Source organism: Porites lutea, chromosome 1 (assembly GCF_958299795.1).
Source record: "Porites lutea chromosome 1, jaPorLute2.1, whole genome shotgun sequence".
Lineage (NCBI taxonomy): Eukaryota > Metazoa > Cnidaria > Anthozoa > Scleractinia > Poritidae > Porites > Porites lutea.
This window is the reverse complement of record NC_133201.1, coordinates 40163779-40180937: the sequence shown is the minus strand read 5'-3', so window position 1 is coordinate 40180937 and position 17159 is coordinate 40163779. Positions and strand designations below refer to the sequence as shown.

General features: G+C 40.2%; 2 protein-coding genes across 2 annotated transcripts in view; one reads left to right on the top strand and one right to left on the bottom strand.

Annotated features, from left to right (window-relative positions):
* LOC140950453 (kinesin-like protein KIF25) overlaps positions 1-9303 on the bottom strand; it is a 24926-nt gene extending 15623 nt beyond the window's left edge. The window contains exons 1-7 of the mRNA XM_073399685.1: positions 9083-9303; positions 8917-8982; positions 8501-8623; positions 6577-6706; positions 5079-5182; positions 1526-1803; positions 1-6 (exon numbers count right to left, since the gene is read on the bottom strand). The exon at positions 1-6 is cut by the window's left edge and continues 144 nt beyond it. Of these exons, the coding sequence (XP_073255786.1) occupies positions 1-6; positions 1526-1803; positions 5079-5182; positions 6577-6706; positions 8501-8623; positions 8917-8982; positions 9083-9145 (770 nt within the window). The 5' untranslated portion in view covers positions 9146-9303. The remainder of the gene's footprint in view (positions 7-1525; positions 1804-5078; positions 5183-6576; positions 6707-8500; positions 8624-8916; positions 8983-9082) is intronic.
* A 131-nt stretch (positions 9304-9434) lies between these two features.
* On the top strand, positions 9435-15659 carry LOC140938525 (lanC-like protein 3). The gene is made up of 5 exons (XM_073388011.1): positions 9435-9718; positions 11242-11356; positions 11560-11844; positions 12766-13110; positions 13911-15659. The coding sequence occupies exons 1-5, from the start codon at positions 9443-9445 to the stop codon at positions 14138-14140; spliced, it is 1251 nt and encodes a 416-aa protein (XP_073244112.1). The 5' UTR covers positions 9435-9442; the 3' UTR covers positions 14141-15659.
* Positions 15660-17159: the final 1500 nt, after the last annotated feature.

Here is a 17159-nt window from a genome sequence, read left to right as displayed (position 1 = left end):
TTATACCTGTTCAGCGAACACACAATCAGTTCAATTAAGTGTTGGAAGATTCACACGGCATCAAGCGCTTTTCTTAATGACAACAAACACTGTTGACTTCGTATTGAAGTTAAACAAAAATATATAGTTTTAATTTTGGCAATTCACCACGCACAAGACCAAATTATTTTGGCTTTGCGCGCTACTGATGAAGTAGTAGCTGCTCTTTTTTGAGTTGCTGAAAGACAGGAGAAAGCAAGGCCGTCCCCTGAGAGCGTAGGCTCGATAACCAGCCGTTATTCGGAAAATGACCCCACGCTCCTCTCCCGAAGGGGAGGAACTAGACACAGTGGTGGATCCAGGGGAGGGGCCGGGGGGCGGTCCTTATTTTTAGACCAAAGAGAGGCCTGAAGAGCCGAAAAAATTCTTTTTGGAGACCCCCCCCCCCCCCCCCCCCCCCCGCTTTTATCTAAGGGTCTAGATGACCGGGGCCCCCACTAACTTATCTCAAGGTCTGGATCCGGCACTGTATACAGACCCAAGTGAACGGAGGAAATCGAACCTATCGAAAGCGTTCAGAACATAGCATAGAACCGATCTCTCGTTGACGTGTTATCAGTTGCAAAGCACGAGTAGCTGAGCTGGAGAAAGAGCGACATCGACAGCAAGAAATCAACCGCAAAAAGCCAGCAAAGAGTTCCACTGTCACATATATCGGCCTACCATCTTCCAGACTACATGTACGTCTACACAACCATTCCAAAGTCCACGATGAAATGCGCAGGTGTTGTCTTTCTCCGGAGTACTCCAAGAGACAACCACCCCGCATTGTCAATTATTAGGGAACTTAATCAACGACGACGGAGACGGCAACGAGAATGTACTTTTCTGTACATTTCTTTGCCGTCACCCCGCGACAACACGACGCGAGATGGCCTAATTTCACGTTTTGTTGGGGACGCGAACACAAGACAACGACTTTCTTTTTCGTTTCCTGAACTTCGATACCGTCTTTTAGAATTTAGCTATAAGGAAAAAAAGTGCCAACATTTGACGAGTTGACCGAGATGGACTAAGCGCGATTGACTTTGAAGCAGCGCGAATTCACTTTTTAAGAGTAGTTTTCGTAGCCATCTCCGTCACCGTCTTCGTTGCTTAAGCTCCCCAACATTTTTTTGTGTACAGTGTGGCATCAGGTCGTTTCGCCCTAAGATCGTTTCGATTCGCCAGACGACATTTCCCCGACATTTCGTCTATTCCGTCGCTCGATGTATAAGCCAAGAGAAGAAAAGGAATATGCGTGAAAAGGCTATAACTACACTTGTGGGTCAATGGCTTTTTCCACGGAAAACTTGACACAAAGTCAAAGTCAGGGGCTAAGATCATACAGATCGTCGGACAATTTTCAGCAATCTTAGCAACAGAATCCAAGTTTAACTATAAAAAGATCTCTGATAAGTATGTTCACCGGAATATAGAGTGCTGTGAGTAAACGAGCAAATCCATTTAAGTCCGGGCGAAAGTGAGGCCGTCGTTTATTACTCACCCATCCAAAAGAGACGTCAGTAGAGGGGCCACATCGTCGAAAAGTGACTCTTGATCTGTCTCGGGGCCATAAACTCTCTCGAATTCAAACTCCTTCTTCTGTAACTGACCTCCAATCGGCTTGGAAGGTTTGACTAAAATCTTCTCCTCGTCCAATAATTCCACAACTTTTTCTGAAGGTGTTCCCGTCATACCAAGCGACTCCTCATCCCCAGGTGAGTCCAGTCGGCCAATACAAGGCCGCAGTCTGCAATGAACACGGATGTTTCCACGGATTTCCTGTTAAGGAGCAGGACCACCATCAATAAATCTTTAAAACCGTTCCAGTTACATGTAATACATGCAGATTAACCAGCTTCCTTGATGGGCTTGTTTACTATACAGTGGAACTCGATAAAACGAAAGGCCAAGAAACTTGCAAAATTTGTTCGCTATGAGGTAACCGGTGAAGTAGCCCGAAGTTAAATCGCACGAAATGCGGAGTCATGTCGGCTGAATTTTATCAGGTGAAGTGCACAGGAAACAAAGTTTTTTTTTCTTAATTAAAGAGTGTATGTTAATATATCTTGTTCTTTTAAACCATCATAAGACGAAACAAGTGCAGAGTGAATGTGTAATATGTCTCAATCTTTAACAACGAAACAAGCGCGATAAATGAGTAATAAATCTTGTCCTATGATCTTCGATCAGAAAAAACAAGCGCCGCAAATGGTAATAGGGATGCTAGGATATTGTTGAGCATGATAAAATTTCGAGCCACATAACTCTAATTTCGAGCGACATAACTTCGGGTGAGATGACTTTCGGGCGACTTGACCGTAAACCCGCTATAACGAGGTTACGTTATATCGACGTTATTTTCCATACCCTTTACTATTACTGGGGTAAAGTGTGAGGAGAGATTTTCCATGAATTCTTTATTTGCCTCGAATTTCATATATAGCTTTCAAATATTCGCTTTGACTTTGTTTGTAGTAATTTATACTGAATTCGCATAAAGAAGTTTTAGCTCCGCGAAAACGCACGTGCCATTTTTGTTTGATTACTTAGCGTTCGTTAACGCAATAATTCTAGAAACAGCCAACAGTGTTTACAGCTGTCAAAACTATTTGCCACTGACTCTTTTCAACTGGGCACGTTTTACTCCAATTATTGACTTGTAGAAAAAAAAATCATTAGTTTTCAGAATAATGGCTATTAACTTTAGTGTATCTTTTAATTTGAGCGTTCTTTTTATTCTGCTCGACATCCGTTCACATTAGCACCTTTTTAGAGATGTACCTCTTTTAATTGCATTTTACCTATATGTATTTGCGAATATAACGTTCATTAGTCTGTTGGTTAAGGTGGCTGAACACAGTTTTGGCAGTTTGTGATTATGTGTCATTTGCCAAATCATGGCAAGAGGCAGGTTGCTGCTCACAAGCTGAAACTTGGCAAGTGAAAAATGTATTGATGAAAGATTTTGATTAACAGGTAAAAATTGACGTTTTCGTAGTTTCCATGGCAACAGAACGATTGAATACAACCTTAAAATTTCACTTTTTCTCAGTTTACATAAAATTCGCTCATTAGATTTTCCTATAAACTTGCACACAGCTTACTATAATTAATCATTCCCATTTGAAGTTATTTGACCAAATTTTAACAGACGGGTTTTTAGATAATCAGTAATTTAATTGTACTGTAATTATTAAATGTGTCACAAAATTCGTTTGTTCAACTTCCATTTTAAAGTCCTCATTACTTAAAATACGATGAAAGGAAAAATTCTGCCAAATATCACAAAATTCTAATGTAGAATCGTCTTCTGTGTTCCATCGCTTTTCGCCGCCATGTTTGTCTGTCTAATTTAAAACACGCGCCGTCACGCAAGTTACCGCTGACCGCCCGCAAAACTGTGTTCAGCCACCTTAAATACTCGCAACAGCCGAGTTGGGGATATGAAAGGTTTTGCTGACTTGCAAATTCGAAATATATTTGTTTTGCTTTAAAAATAGGAAACTAGTAATTAGTCCGCGTTTCTTCCTGTTTGAACAGACGCTAGCTGACCTTGCAATTTCATTCATATTGTAATATATTGTACATAAACGCTGCTTTGCTGACCTAGCAAACGTAGCTAGCTTTTGTTCCAGTACTTTTACTTTTTAAAAAAATAGAAACACTAACAAGCTATAACTATCTCTTTTTCCGATTTTCATTGACCTCTAAATGATTTCTGTTTACATATCTATTGTGCTCTTTTGTCTTCAATGGTTATTCAAATCTCATATAAGTAAGTTGATTTGAACTGCTTTTTTGATTACATTGCTCATTACATCGAGGATTTCAGAGCTGATTACATTGTTCATTACATCGCAGATTCCAGAGCTGATTACATTGCCCATTACATTTGTGAGCTAAGTAACGCTACGTATACAAGAATTAACGCTGTTGGAACCAAAGTTCAGTTTGACTTAGCTGTACCAGTTAGTGGTTTGGTTAAAGCGCCGAGTTCCCGTTAAGTGTCCAGATCGTTCGCCATGAAAGTGGAAAAACTTTCCACCACAAAAGAAAATCATTCGTTATACCGAATACTTCGTTATATAGAGGTTCGTTATATCGAGGTTCCACCGCAGATCGTTTTCATAGTCAGCAGGTCGGCAAATTTGTTGGAACAAAAGAATGTTTTTACACGAGAAAAGAGTTGAATCCACACAGGATTTTTTGTTTTCTATTCAGCAACATAACCACCGTTTCATTGTTTTGTACACTAATTTAGCGGCCGTGACGTCGTGTGGAAACGATCCAACTGCACCGGATACTGTAGTTATTAGGGAGCTTAAGCTACAGCGTTTTTGAGCGACGGACGTCAACTGGAAGTGGACATTTTGCATCATTGGGCAGTGGTTTGGTTAAAACTCTCGGGTAAATCGTCTTTATAAGAGAAAAGAAACTTAGCAAAACAAATTTGTTAGCGTCAAGGCATATAAAAAGGGAGAATGGCTCACTTCCGGTTGACGTGCGCCCCTCAAAAACGTGTTTGCTTAATTAAGCTCCCTAATAGTGAGCTTAAGCAACGACAACGGCCACGGCAATGAGAACGGTAAAAAAGCAATAGGTTTGGATTAGCAAAACAACCGCAACTTCGTACGTGCATTTCTTAGCCGTCGTTGCACGACTACAACGTGAAAGTGCCTAATTTCATGTTTTGTCCAGGACGGGAACACAAGACAACAACTTTCCTTTTTTTTTTTCCTGAACTTGGATACAGACCTTTAAAATTCAACCCCAAATTTATTACCAACATTTGACGAATTAAACGAGATAAAATAAGCGGGATAAAGTTTGAGGCAGCGCGAATTCACTTTTTGAGTGACGTTTTCGTAGCAGTCGCTGTCGTTGTTGCTTAAGCTCCCTTAATAGTTCTGCTGACTAAGCACCTTGATACAATGCGGCTTCTCTTCTGGGAAAAACAACAACAAGAATAAAACTGCCCAACAAAAGTAAACAAACAACAACGGTTACTGAATCAATCTATCACCTCTACCTATTACTATGTAGTAGAAACTTACCACAAGAGTGTTGTGCAATGTCATTCTTCTTGACTTTTCTTTGATATATCTTTGTCGGAAGTCAACCATTTCCATCTCTGTCTTGAGAAGCTTGGACTGAAGGCCTAAAAAAGATGTTTTATAGTTTACAAGAGAGGAACAATAGAGAGATATAGCAGTAGATTGATTAACAACAGGAAGAACTAGGATATTAAAGGAAGAAGAATTAAAATGTACATTACAGGTCAATATTATATTCAGGTTAAACTTTTTAAAACCTAAGTTGAATCTCATTTTTTCTGTCTTCTAGCCCTACATCACCAAAGAATAATTAGGGCTAGGAGACAAAGGAAATTGATAATCAAACTAGGTTGACCAACACGTAACAGGTACATGTATATAAATATCCAAGTCAAGGCTGTCATTAAGAGGCAGGGGCTGGGGATTTTCCCTGGCTACTATGAATATGGTCCCCGGATAGTTTTATACCAGGAAAATAAAAGAAATAGAGAACCAAAAGAAATCCCTAGCTGTTTGATTCCCTGCCTACTTGTTGCATCTACCCTGAACATCAAGTTTTCAGGCCTCCTTTGCTGGAACCTCGATATGATGAAGAGCCAAGAGACCTGGCAAAATACGTTTGCTACGAAGAAGTTTCGTTGTAGCGACTCTCTCTTCAGGGGCGGATCCAGGATTTTTTTTAGGAGGGGGTGCACTCGTCTCTTGCTCTACTTCAACACCAATAAACCACATAGTTTTTTTTGGGCAGAATACCAGTTGTATTAGAAAACCGCAGGTCATCTCGGGGGGGGGGGGGGGGGGGGGTGCGAACCCCCTGCACCCTCTCCCTAGATCTGCCCCTGCTCTTCTCTATACTTTATACATGGCAAGGAATATCATTCGTTATATCGAGGACTTCCTTATAAAAATCATAGGTTTGTTACATCGAGGGTCCACTCAGTCATGTATATTGCTAGCTGGAAGCCTTTATACAACCAAACCGTATAGGTATCAGAGGGTTACTAAAATTTGTTAAGTACCACTAGCACTGATAAGAAACGAGAACATATTTTTCAGTAATGAATGAAAAGGTCATTGGAATCAAGCAAAGATTTCAACTGGTGGCACATACATTTATGAAAGCCAAAAAATACTATCATGTTTAAGGGTTCACTAGGAGGGGGGAGGGGGGGAGGGTATATGAGCTTGACCCCCTTAATTTCATATAGGAAGTTAAAGGAAATTAGAACCAAAAGAATTGCCTAGCTGTTCTTGTGAATTCTCTGCCCACTAATAATTTGCATCTTACAGGCAACTTGAGATCTTAGTGAGAGTGCTGCATGTACCAGACAACATGAATCAGAAGCAAATCCAAAAGCAGATGGCAAAATTTTAAGGCAATTATTTTTACTTGGATGTAGAGACAAGTGTTTCTGTATGCATCAGATGTATTATTCTGAAGAAATCAAACCCTGAATTGGACAGAGAAACTGCATACTTCTGGGAATGTTAAGTTTACCTTCCATGTTGGACATTTTCATGGATCCAAACTGATTTGTGAGTTTAGTTGTCTTTTCCATTTCTTGAGCCAAAAGTTCTGGTAGAACTTTTACTTTCTTCTTCAGGTCATGCAACTCTAGCTTCAGTTCCTGTTGAAGTACAGATAGAGCAACTAAGTCAAATATATGCAGAGAAAGCAATCATCAAAAACATTACAAGAAAGGTTTGTTGCAAGAGCAAGTTGAGCAAAGACCAAAAAAGTTGTACTTCTAAAACAGCTCATTGCAGGGGTAAAGAAATGAGTGCAATGAACCATGCATAGACCGGGGGATGGGATCCCATAATGAAAGTGTATGATCTGAGGACTGGGGACGGTTGTTGCCCTGCCTAGGGTTTAAATTGCACATTTTGTTACAGTATTATTAAAGTGCTTCCTACATTATTCGTCCTTGGAGAACCAGGGGCAGTTAGTTGGGCTGGGAGAGAAGGGAAACTTTTATTGCACCTTTTCTTCCGGCCCAACTGACTGCCCCTGGGTCTCCGAGGATGATTATTATTCATGACCCATACAGGTATCAATTACATTGCAGGGCTGTACATGAAGAAACAAAGCACAAAAGGAGAGAGAAAAATGGCTAAGCAGGAGCTAGTTAAGTCATAAAAGCACTTTTCTGCAGAGCGGGGAAGTTGCCAGTTTGATCCCAAGGATGGGATTAATACTCAGGGTCTTGAGATACCTGAGAAATGAAGAAACTACCTTTGCTCTCCAAACAGCTTGGCCCTCAGGTGGCTAACCACTTAAACTGGTGGTCTCATCTCCAGTTGAAGACATAAAAGTATTGTCTTTATACCAACACTTTTTTGCTAATAATATTGACAATCAAGTAAAGTGCTTTTCTCTTTTAAGGGGTCAACTGGAGCTTGAGTTACAGTGTCTCCTTTAGGGGTTTAATTCTAATTTCATTTTCAATGAAAATTCCCTGCATGCTTCTTGCACATGTAGTTCACCTACCTGGGTGCACAAGAACAGTCATATTTGCAAATCAATGCTTAATGAATGCGTTAATTGGTATTTATTATTCATTCAAAATATTTCCCCAATTCTGATTGGCTAAAAGCACACGCATAATTCACCATAACCAGTTACTGATGACCAAATTTGGAAGAATTCTGTGTTTAAATAGAAAATGACGTCAAAAATGCAGCCCTCTACAGATTTATTAGGCACCGTTAACAGAGAAGACCTGGGGACGAGGTTGAGTTGTTTTGGTTGTGAACTTGAAAAATGGTGGACATTTCACTTGTTTCAAGAGTAAGAACTATCCGAAAAAAATAGCTAAAACATGGCAAGAACAGCAAGAAGACAACTCAAAGGGCGACATCTGCTATTTGGAGAATATTTGCGGTGCTGGACAAACCTAAATTTTCACTATCGAAGATGAACTTAACATCGATGGATCGGTGGAGGTAAGCATGTTTTAGCCATGTTTTTAAACTAGGAATTATTTTGAATGAATAATAAAACAATTATTTAATTTGGCTTTTGTATCATATGAATAATTATGGAGATCTCAGAGGGTGTTATCGGCCGAGACGGATAACACCCTCTCCTCGATCTCCATAATTCTTCATAAGATACTCAGCCTCATTCATTAATTGTTAATTATTCTTGAAATAGAAATATTAAACAGATTTCCTTAATGATGTTCTTGATGTTTTTGCTTTGCCGATTTACAATTTAAAATTTGTGATTTTTTTTTCTACTGTGGTGAGTTTTAGCCATTTTTGCCTTCTTTTAATGAAAAATTAAAAATGAATAATTATGTTGACTGTGGTATGGCTTCAACTGTGAGAATGACATCTGATGACTTATTTAATTTAATTTACTTTGTTGCCAGTCTGGTTACATTTCCTCAATGCTCCTTAACATATATAGTGCAAACCTGAACTTTGTCACTGGAGTTCCTTAGTGTCTGTAATGATGTTTTTCTAAAACCCTGTTCCTCATCAAACAAACGTCTGAAGTGCGTGGCTTCATGGCGGCAGGACCTGACAGAGCCTTGGCACTGAAAGGAAATTCTGAATTATATTTCACGTTTCTTGGTTATTTACAGCATAGCCTTCTATTAAACTGACTACAAGTAGCACAGGCTGCTCAAATGGAATTACTCCAGGGATTATTCAAACGAGATCATTACTGTTGGTAATTGAAGGAAGCCATTTCACTTAGAACAATAGTCAACCATTTGAAGTCAAATTAAATTACGCACAATGTAATGCTTACGTGCTGGTAAACCAATATCAGCTGATAAGCGTTAAGGGTACAAGTATTGGTGAAATATCAATTGATATCATTTACCTGAGCTAGTTTAAGATACAACATAGCATTTTCTGTTTCAAGAGCAACGATCCTTTCCTCTCTAGCCTGAAAACAACATCAATGGCATGAACAATTTCCCAGACGATGTTCAACCCTCAAAAGAATAAAGCGTTTAGAAACAAATCGAGCGTAAAATTGATCTTACCCTCAACAGATTTTCCAGTTTCTGAACACGGTCCTTCAGTTGTTGATCGCTTAACTCAGGCATTTTTCTACGACCACGGGAGAAACTTTGGTAAGGGCTATAGTTATAGTTATATCCTTGCTAATTGATAAAATCAAAAGCACATTTTCCCGGCCTGTAATGTAATGTTAACCGCGTCAACTTCTCTTTGACAACCAAAAAATGCGTCTCTTTCTTGTTTACCTTATACTGCGCCCGCCATAAATTCGAGCAGCTGTTGTTCATTTTATGCTCATCTAAACATGGTCATAATGGTCAAATATGGGTATCGAATGGCCCCAGGTCCTCTCTCTGGTCCAGTTGTCTTCAAAACAAAGAATAATGTTTCGTTGTGGTCGAGGAAGGTGTTTTGCGAACAACTATAAAGATTTCTCTGGAACGTTGGGAAATGTCGAGTATCTCAAAAATCTCATTCCAAATGTTTTGCAGTTAATTGAAAAACAAAGCCCTCCTGAACGTTCGAGTTGTGACGGAGGTCTGTATGTCGGTGGTGCTGGTATTGGGTACGCTTTTTATGCTGTAGCTGAGAGCTCTGCACAGTTTCCAGTTGCAAATACACGGGAGGATTGTCTTAGAAAGGCCCTCGAGTACATGAAGGTACGATTGATTAAGACATCATTTCCACACAAACGCATAAAACCAAACAAAAACCCTAGCATAAGATGAATTTTGTGGTCATAGAAAGATGTGAAAGTTTTGTTTTTTTTAATATCCAGCCCCCAGCCCCATACCATGAATAAAATTTTCAAAAGGGTCGGGGGAGAGGGGTGTTAGGGGGCTAGTCAACTTACCTTATCCTTTGGAAGGGGGTTGGTGGCAATGTAGACAGAGGTAGTCCAAGAGTCCAAGCTATTCACTGGGAGCCGTCGACATAAGTATGACTTTGTGTAACAGAGTATTTTTAAAAGTTTGTTAGGGTATAACTTTTTCATATAAAAATTAATTGTACCATTTCTTCTTCTGTAACTGTGGAAATTCATTCAAACTTATTTGCTTTGGCAGTGGTGTGTAAACTTGATCTGATAACCAGTTACTCTTTCTCTTTTTGGCTTGCCCCTCTCTATATATTTTCCTGAAAATCTTTTGTATGAAATAAAGAAATATTGAAAATTTTAACCTTAAAAACAGCCAAAGGGTCTAGGATTTTGTCCAACTTTAAACGATTATTTTTTAAAACAAATTGGAAGGAGACCAAGCTCATGCATTATCCACTCGCTAGGACAATTATTGGATGAGGTTGAGCAAAATACCATGATTTGTCAGTGGCGAGCAGATCAATTATTATTACCTCAGCCTTTGGCTTTGGCAAATACCATAAAATTCCGAAAATAAGCCCCTCCAAATATAAGCCCTCCAAACCAGTAATGCAAAAGACCCTCCATGAATCAACCCTTCAAATATAAGCCCCCCAGGGGCTTGTACTTGGAAAATTATCCTCAAATACAAAGTAATACAAAGCAAAAACAGTAAATTTAATTCTAACTATAAGGCTAGCCCAGAATTTTACGGTAATTTATTGATCTACGAGACACTGACAAATCACAATATTTTGCGATAACTGAGTTCAATAATTGTTTTATCATTCAATCACCAAGTTTGTTTTTTAATAAATATCTTCAGGAAGCGAAGCAATCTGCCATTTTTCACACAAGAGCTGCCAGAAGAAGGAGAAAATGTGGTTTTGTTTACACATGAGCAGAATATTATTAATTGCAGCCAAGCACAGTTAGATGACATATTGCACATGAGCAGACCATAATTTGTAGGCAGTTATTTGCAGGTCTCATAGTGGGCTTTCGGCCTACGAAAAGTGAAGAACAATTTGCATACAATGATGATGTTGAATAGCCGTCCGATGGCGAACCAATCAGATTGCTTTAAAGACCAAGATCGCTGAGTGTGTATATTAATTTTCAAGGCTGTGCTCTAAGGAAAATTGAGGGGTGCTCTGAACCTGTAATCTAGGGTGCCCAGCATATGATTTGTATGAAAAATCTGAGATTTTCTAGTCACCCAGGAGCAAAAGTTGGGCGCCAGGGGCCACCAGGCTCTTCTAGAGCACAGCCCTGATTTCGATTTAATACTAATTTTATTGGAATCAACAATTTCATATTTTGTAGGTAAGCCTTCAAGAGGTATCCAAAATTAGTCCTCAAGAAGATGGGATTGGGGCATCTTTCCTTCTGGGACATGCTGGGCTGTATGCTGTGTCAGCACTTGTCTTTAATGCCTTAGGTTTGTGTGTGTTTTGTTGTTGTTGTTCTTTCAGAGAGTGAACCATCCAGAGGGTATAGTGATCGAAGTATAAACAGACCTTTTCTTCAAAAGTTGTGATTGTGAAATTTGTTATCATTATCATTATCATTATTACTACTACTGGAATTGAGAAGGTGGCATGAAATTAATTTTAAGATTTTTTTTTTTAAAATAACTTATAGACCACCAACAAGAGGCAGACTATTGCATTCAGAAATTTTTAGAGATGGGCAACATCTGCCGTCCTATAAACTTCTTCCCGCCTGGTTCTGACGAACTGTTTGTTGGAAGAGCTGGCTACTTGTGTGGCTCACTTATCTTAAATAAAAAGCTTGGGAGGACTGTGATATCTTCAGAGGTGACTAGGCCCTTATTTGATGCTATTATAGTGTCGGGTCAGCAATACTCACAGAGACGCCGATCAAAGAGTCCGCTTATGTATTCCTACTATAGAACGGAGTACTTAGGTAAGTGTCGAGTGCAGTGAGGTTTGTATTTGCTTGACTTTTGATAATTTTCTCCTCTTTTCCTCCTTTTGTGGTTGCCTGTCATACAAACTATATTTGCAGTACAGCCCATGTACATTGTAAGCAGTTTGAAAAGTGTGGTACGCAAAATGTTCCGAAGGATTCCTATAACTTTAGATTTTTATAAATAAATTGGGAATCAGCCTAGGATAAAAAAAATAATAATGAACTGAAATCGAATTTTACCTATAACAGTCAATTTTCAGACGGTGGGCCTGCCTGCTTGCCGATATCGTCGCTGCAGTCAAACGGAGAGCAAGTGGACCAGCCTGCCTTCTCATATGAACACAATTTTTTTTTTTGAGGAAATATGGCATGAGCTGAGCCAGCCCAGCTAACCAGGCTGAATTATGAACAGGCTACGAGAGTTTTAGACTTATCAGTGGCCAGTCTAAATTAAGAACAATTTTAACTCCACGGACTACCCATAGTGATATGTCATACCTGTCAGCCAAGCACCCTTTTTTAATTACAATTATTAGGTCTGGAGGCGCTTTTCTTAAAAACAAGAAGAAGACGACGAAAAAAAAAGGACGAATTTCCTGACCTTTGCGTTTAGAATAAACAAACTTGGAGAAATACACTTGGAGAAATACACATACGACTCGGGAAGATCTTTCCTCATAGATCAGCGATGGAGGTACGGTGGAACCCGGTTAATACGGAGACAAAGTGGACATGCTAGTGAAAACACAGAAAAGTTTCCGTTCTCCGTATTCATTAGCCGGTGACCGTAGTAAATGAGTTATTTTTAGAGAAAATATAGGAGCTTCTCGTAACGAAACTGCCCGTTATATACGGGTCTCCGTATAGCGCCGGGGGGTTCCACTGTACTGATAAACTAAAATGAACTGATTGCAGGTGCTGGACATGGGCTTTCTTCAATACTTCAGATGCTTCTCAACTTTCCAGAACATATCGCCAACAGATCAGATGTTGAAGCACTCATTCACCAGTCTGTTGACTTTGTCCTCTCGTGCGAGATGCCAAATGGAAATTATTCCCCGGTCCCTGGGGAGTTTCGTCCCCAGGAGGATGAGTTACTGCATTGGTGTCATGGTTCCCCGGGTGTGGTCTATCTTTTGGCCAAAGCTTATCTCACGTGGAAAGATACCAAGTACTTACAAGCTGCTAAAAGATGCGCTGAACTGACATGGCAGAGAGGACTATTACGCAAAGGGCCTGGGATATGCCATGGGGTAGCTGGTAAGGTTTTGGGCTTCTAGTGACATGCCTGCCTCTAAGTTGTCTTGAGAAACCGAAAACGTACCTCAGTATTAAAAAAAACGGCTTCAATGCCATCGCTCTCGCTGTGCTTCAGTCCGTTAACCGTGTAGGGATGAAAATGATCAATAGATTGCGGAGCGCTGCGCGCGAAGTCCTATGTCTTAGACAAAGTAGTGAACCTGTCGAGTTCAACAACTGTGTTGCATACAGACGATCACAGTACCCCCAAACTAAGTGCAACTGATTGGTGACACACACCGGAAGGATAAAGTGGCGGATTTTTGACATTTTTAACCTACCGTAATCGATGTTCTGTATGCTATACTAGGGATCTTACTCAAAGACGACGATGACGACGACAACGAAAACGGTAAAAAGGCAAAAGGTTTAGATAAGTAAAACAACAACCCTAGCTGCACGTGCATCAGGCTTTTTTTTTTGTACATTTCCGTGCCGAAATTGCACGACTGCGACGTGAAAGTGCCGAATTTCACGTTTTGTGAGGACATGAACTCAAGTCGAAGAGAACGATTTTCTAATTTTTTTTTTTTTTTTTTTAACTTAGATACAGTCCTCTAGAATTCAATTCCAGAAAAATTTACAAATGAAAAATTGAACGACATGGAATGAGAGCGATGAATTATAAACCAGTGTGAGTTTATTTTTTAGAGACAATTACGTCACCGTCGTCGTTGTCGTTGCTTAAGCTCTCTGATGCCTCTCCAGTAGGCCCCGCGTCGACGCCCTAATTTGACAAGTACTCTCTTGTTTGTTTATAGGTAGTGGCTACGTCTTCCTATTGCTTTATCGACTCACCAAAGAGGACCAATATCTTTATCGCGCCCAGAAGTTCTGCGATTTCATGCAGACAGATGAGTTCCAAAAAGGAGCCCGAACACCAGACTCTCCATATAGTTTATATGAAGGTCTTGCTGGCACTGTGTGTTTCTATGCTGACCTTCTGAATCCTTCAACAGCTGCCTTCCCTTTCTTTGATGTTTTCTCGTAAAGTGTCGTTATGATACATTGCAGAAACAAAGGCGTGACCTATTGAAAACGCAGGAGACTCCGAGTCCGTTGTAGTGACTTATTCAGGCCCGGCCTGTTCGGAAGATGGTCGACTTTAATTTTACCCAGAGCTGGGCGAAATTCTAGTTACATTATTATCTTCCAAGAACATGTTTTAAACTGGAGACACTGTTGACCTCAAATGATTAATAACGAACCAAGACAGTATACAAGAAAGAGAAGACAGTATACCAGAAAGTAAACGGAAACGTGAGATAAAACGTTTACCTTTAGTTACAGGGTGCAAAGAAAATCATTTTTTCAGCTTGACATTCGGGCAAGCTGAAGCTAACATTTACTGGCCCAGACATCATTTCAACTGGCCCCAAAAACTTTTTGACGAGCAGAATTGATTTCACAGTTCTTCTGTTATTCGAATTCCTTAATACACATCACTTGCCCTTCGGGCAAGTTAAAAACAGGGTTCACTGCCCGATAGCAAAATCCACTAGCCTTAGGCTATCGGACACTACTTTCTTTGCCCCCTGACTGTTAGCAGTAATCTTTCTTGAGCAACTGCTCTTTTTCGCTGAGTAAAAAAAAGACTAAAGGCACTAAAGTCTGCAAACATTTAAAAATTTGCCTTACTTTAGTACACCAGAGCCCATGTAAGCCATCGTATTAACAACAATGATTGCTCAGATTGTCTAATCTTATCATGTAAAGATAATCGGTCGACTCGATGAGTGTAGCTCTGGCATTAAAAAGCATTTTGAACTTTAGCCTGCGTGGCGGGCCCAAAAAATGGAGAGGGAGGGGGAGATGGAAAAAAAGCGCGAATCAACCCTAACCCCAACCCCCTCCCTTTTCCCCTTTCCTCCTAACACCCTTCCCGTTTTGACGCCTACAACGCAGGCCAGCGTGCAAAGAAAGTCGTGTCCGATAGCCCGGAACTAGAGGATTTTGCTTTCGGGCTAGTGATTTTTGTTCTTAACTTGCCCGACGGGCAGGTGCTGTTTTTTTTTTGGAAATTTAAATTACAGAAGGATTGTTATCAATCCTGCCAATGAAAAAGGGTATTGGGGCCAGTTGAAATGACTTGTGGGCTATTACATGCAAGCTACAGCTTGCCGAATGGCAGGCTTTAAAACTGACTTTCTTTGCACCCTGGCAGGCTATTTGAACTTACATTATAACTCCTAACTCTCTTACCTGCATTAGGTTACCAAGTGCCGGATTTGCATATTGTTCCTTGGAATATCTGGTCCCCTATCTTATTTCGCCAGGTGATGTTTCCTGAACAGGCTTTCTATATGGTGGAAGGACGAAGGCGATAATGCGCATGTGTACGGGGAAAGAAAGGGGGTGGGGAGGGTCATCCTTCTCTACATACCAAGCTCGTTGGTGAGTCTGTTTTCAGTCTACTGATAATGTTGCTGCTTTATCCAAAGAAAGAAAAGGAGAATGAATTGCACGGTCGCCATTGCCAAATGTTTTCTAATATATGCCTTGATCTTAAACGTTTTATTGCACACAGTTTAGTATGAAGGTTGTAACCTGCTGACCCGTTTGGCTGAGGTTATGTTCAGGAAAATAGTTGCTTTCTTTGCGATGGTAATAGACCTTGTCACGGTTTTCGACGCCATCTTGACGAGCAGGCAAACGCGTGAGAAATTACAGTGTTTGTACGGGAATCTTATGTCGAACAATTTCCGTAGAACGGCTGCTCTAAAAAAAAAAACATACGAATTGTAAACTAAAGCTTCACTCCTAAGGCCTTCGACTGAAAAAAATTGAGGAGGTTACATGCGCGAGAATACCTAGAAATTTTAAAAATTTTCTAAACATTTGTCTGTCAGAAAGTCCTGGGAAATTAAAATTACAGACAAATATACGAAAAATGTAAAGCAAGCCTCTAGAGAAATTTATAAATGTATATAGAAGCTCGTCGTATCGAGGTTTCACTGTTATAATTGAAAAAACAAGAACGCGCTTACTGCGTCACTCAGTCTCACTTCTTTGGAGATTAGATCGAGAAATGAGGAGGCGATTAATTCTACACGAAACAGGATTTACTTGCTAAAGGTTTTTTACTTCCGACTTTATGGATGTCGATACTTTTGACTTGTTTCTGAATTGATTTAGTACACGTATTAGCGGCGACTGGAAATACGTCTGCGGTCGCAGGCTGTACGCGTGTATAAATACACGAAAATTCAAGGGCCTCGTATACATCATTGCCAGATATATAAAAAAAGTAATTTACATCGCAAGTTATTTCAATCATCGCCGAAAATAAACCGCATACTCATCACAAGACCGTTTGCATACAATGAAAGTTTACCCGACCATCGCAGTTTTGCTAATTTAGATTCTTTTTTTAGACTTCTCAGTAGTGTTCACTTGTTCCAAAGTAATCAACGCTTCCAAGCGATAGAATTCGTGGACCGACAGGTTTCGGAAAAGCTCTAAATTTAATCTTCCCTAAACACGCGTGGCTTCAATCACGCAACGATTCTTAGTCCCACTTTCCACGGTCTGCGCAGGGAACGCCTGGCACAATGACCCGCCATTTGCATACATAATACGACGAATAAAACCAGGGGTGGGTGGGGGGGGGGGGGGGGGGTACTTCCAGAAAAATTGGGTGAGGGTGTGCGGTACGATTCCTGAACCCTTACACTGTTTCAGACCAAAATCTGTGATTTTCCTACCCTATTTCAGACCTGATCATAAATTTGATATCCCATTTCAGACCTGAAACCCTGGAGCCCGGTGCGTGAAAAGCTGTCACGGCACGTACACGGTTGGCGTAAACATTAAAATGGTCTTATCGGCAAATGATAAAGAAGTAGCTTCTTCTAAAAAATCATTCCAAATTCAAGACTAGAGTGCACAAACCATACCCTATTTAAGACCAAAATGGTCGAAATTGACACCCTATTTCAGACCAAATTATATAAAAGGGCTAAAAAACTATCCTCCTTGGCGCCCCACATACCTATATAGCCTATATAAGG

Coding starts and splice junctions, on each gene's coding strand:
- LOC140938525 (XM_073388011.1), top strand. CDS start 9,443: ATGTTTCGTTGTGGTCGAGGAAGGTGTTTTGCGAACAACTATAAAGAT. Junction 9,719..11,241: donor AGGCCCTCGAGTACATGAAG/GTACGATTGATT, acceptor CATATTTTGTAG/GTAAGCCTTCAAGAGGTATC. Junction 11,845..12,765: donor CTATAGAACGGAGTACTTAG/GTAAGTGTCGAG, acceptor AACTGATTGCAG/GTGCTGGACATGGGCTTTCT.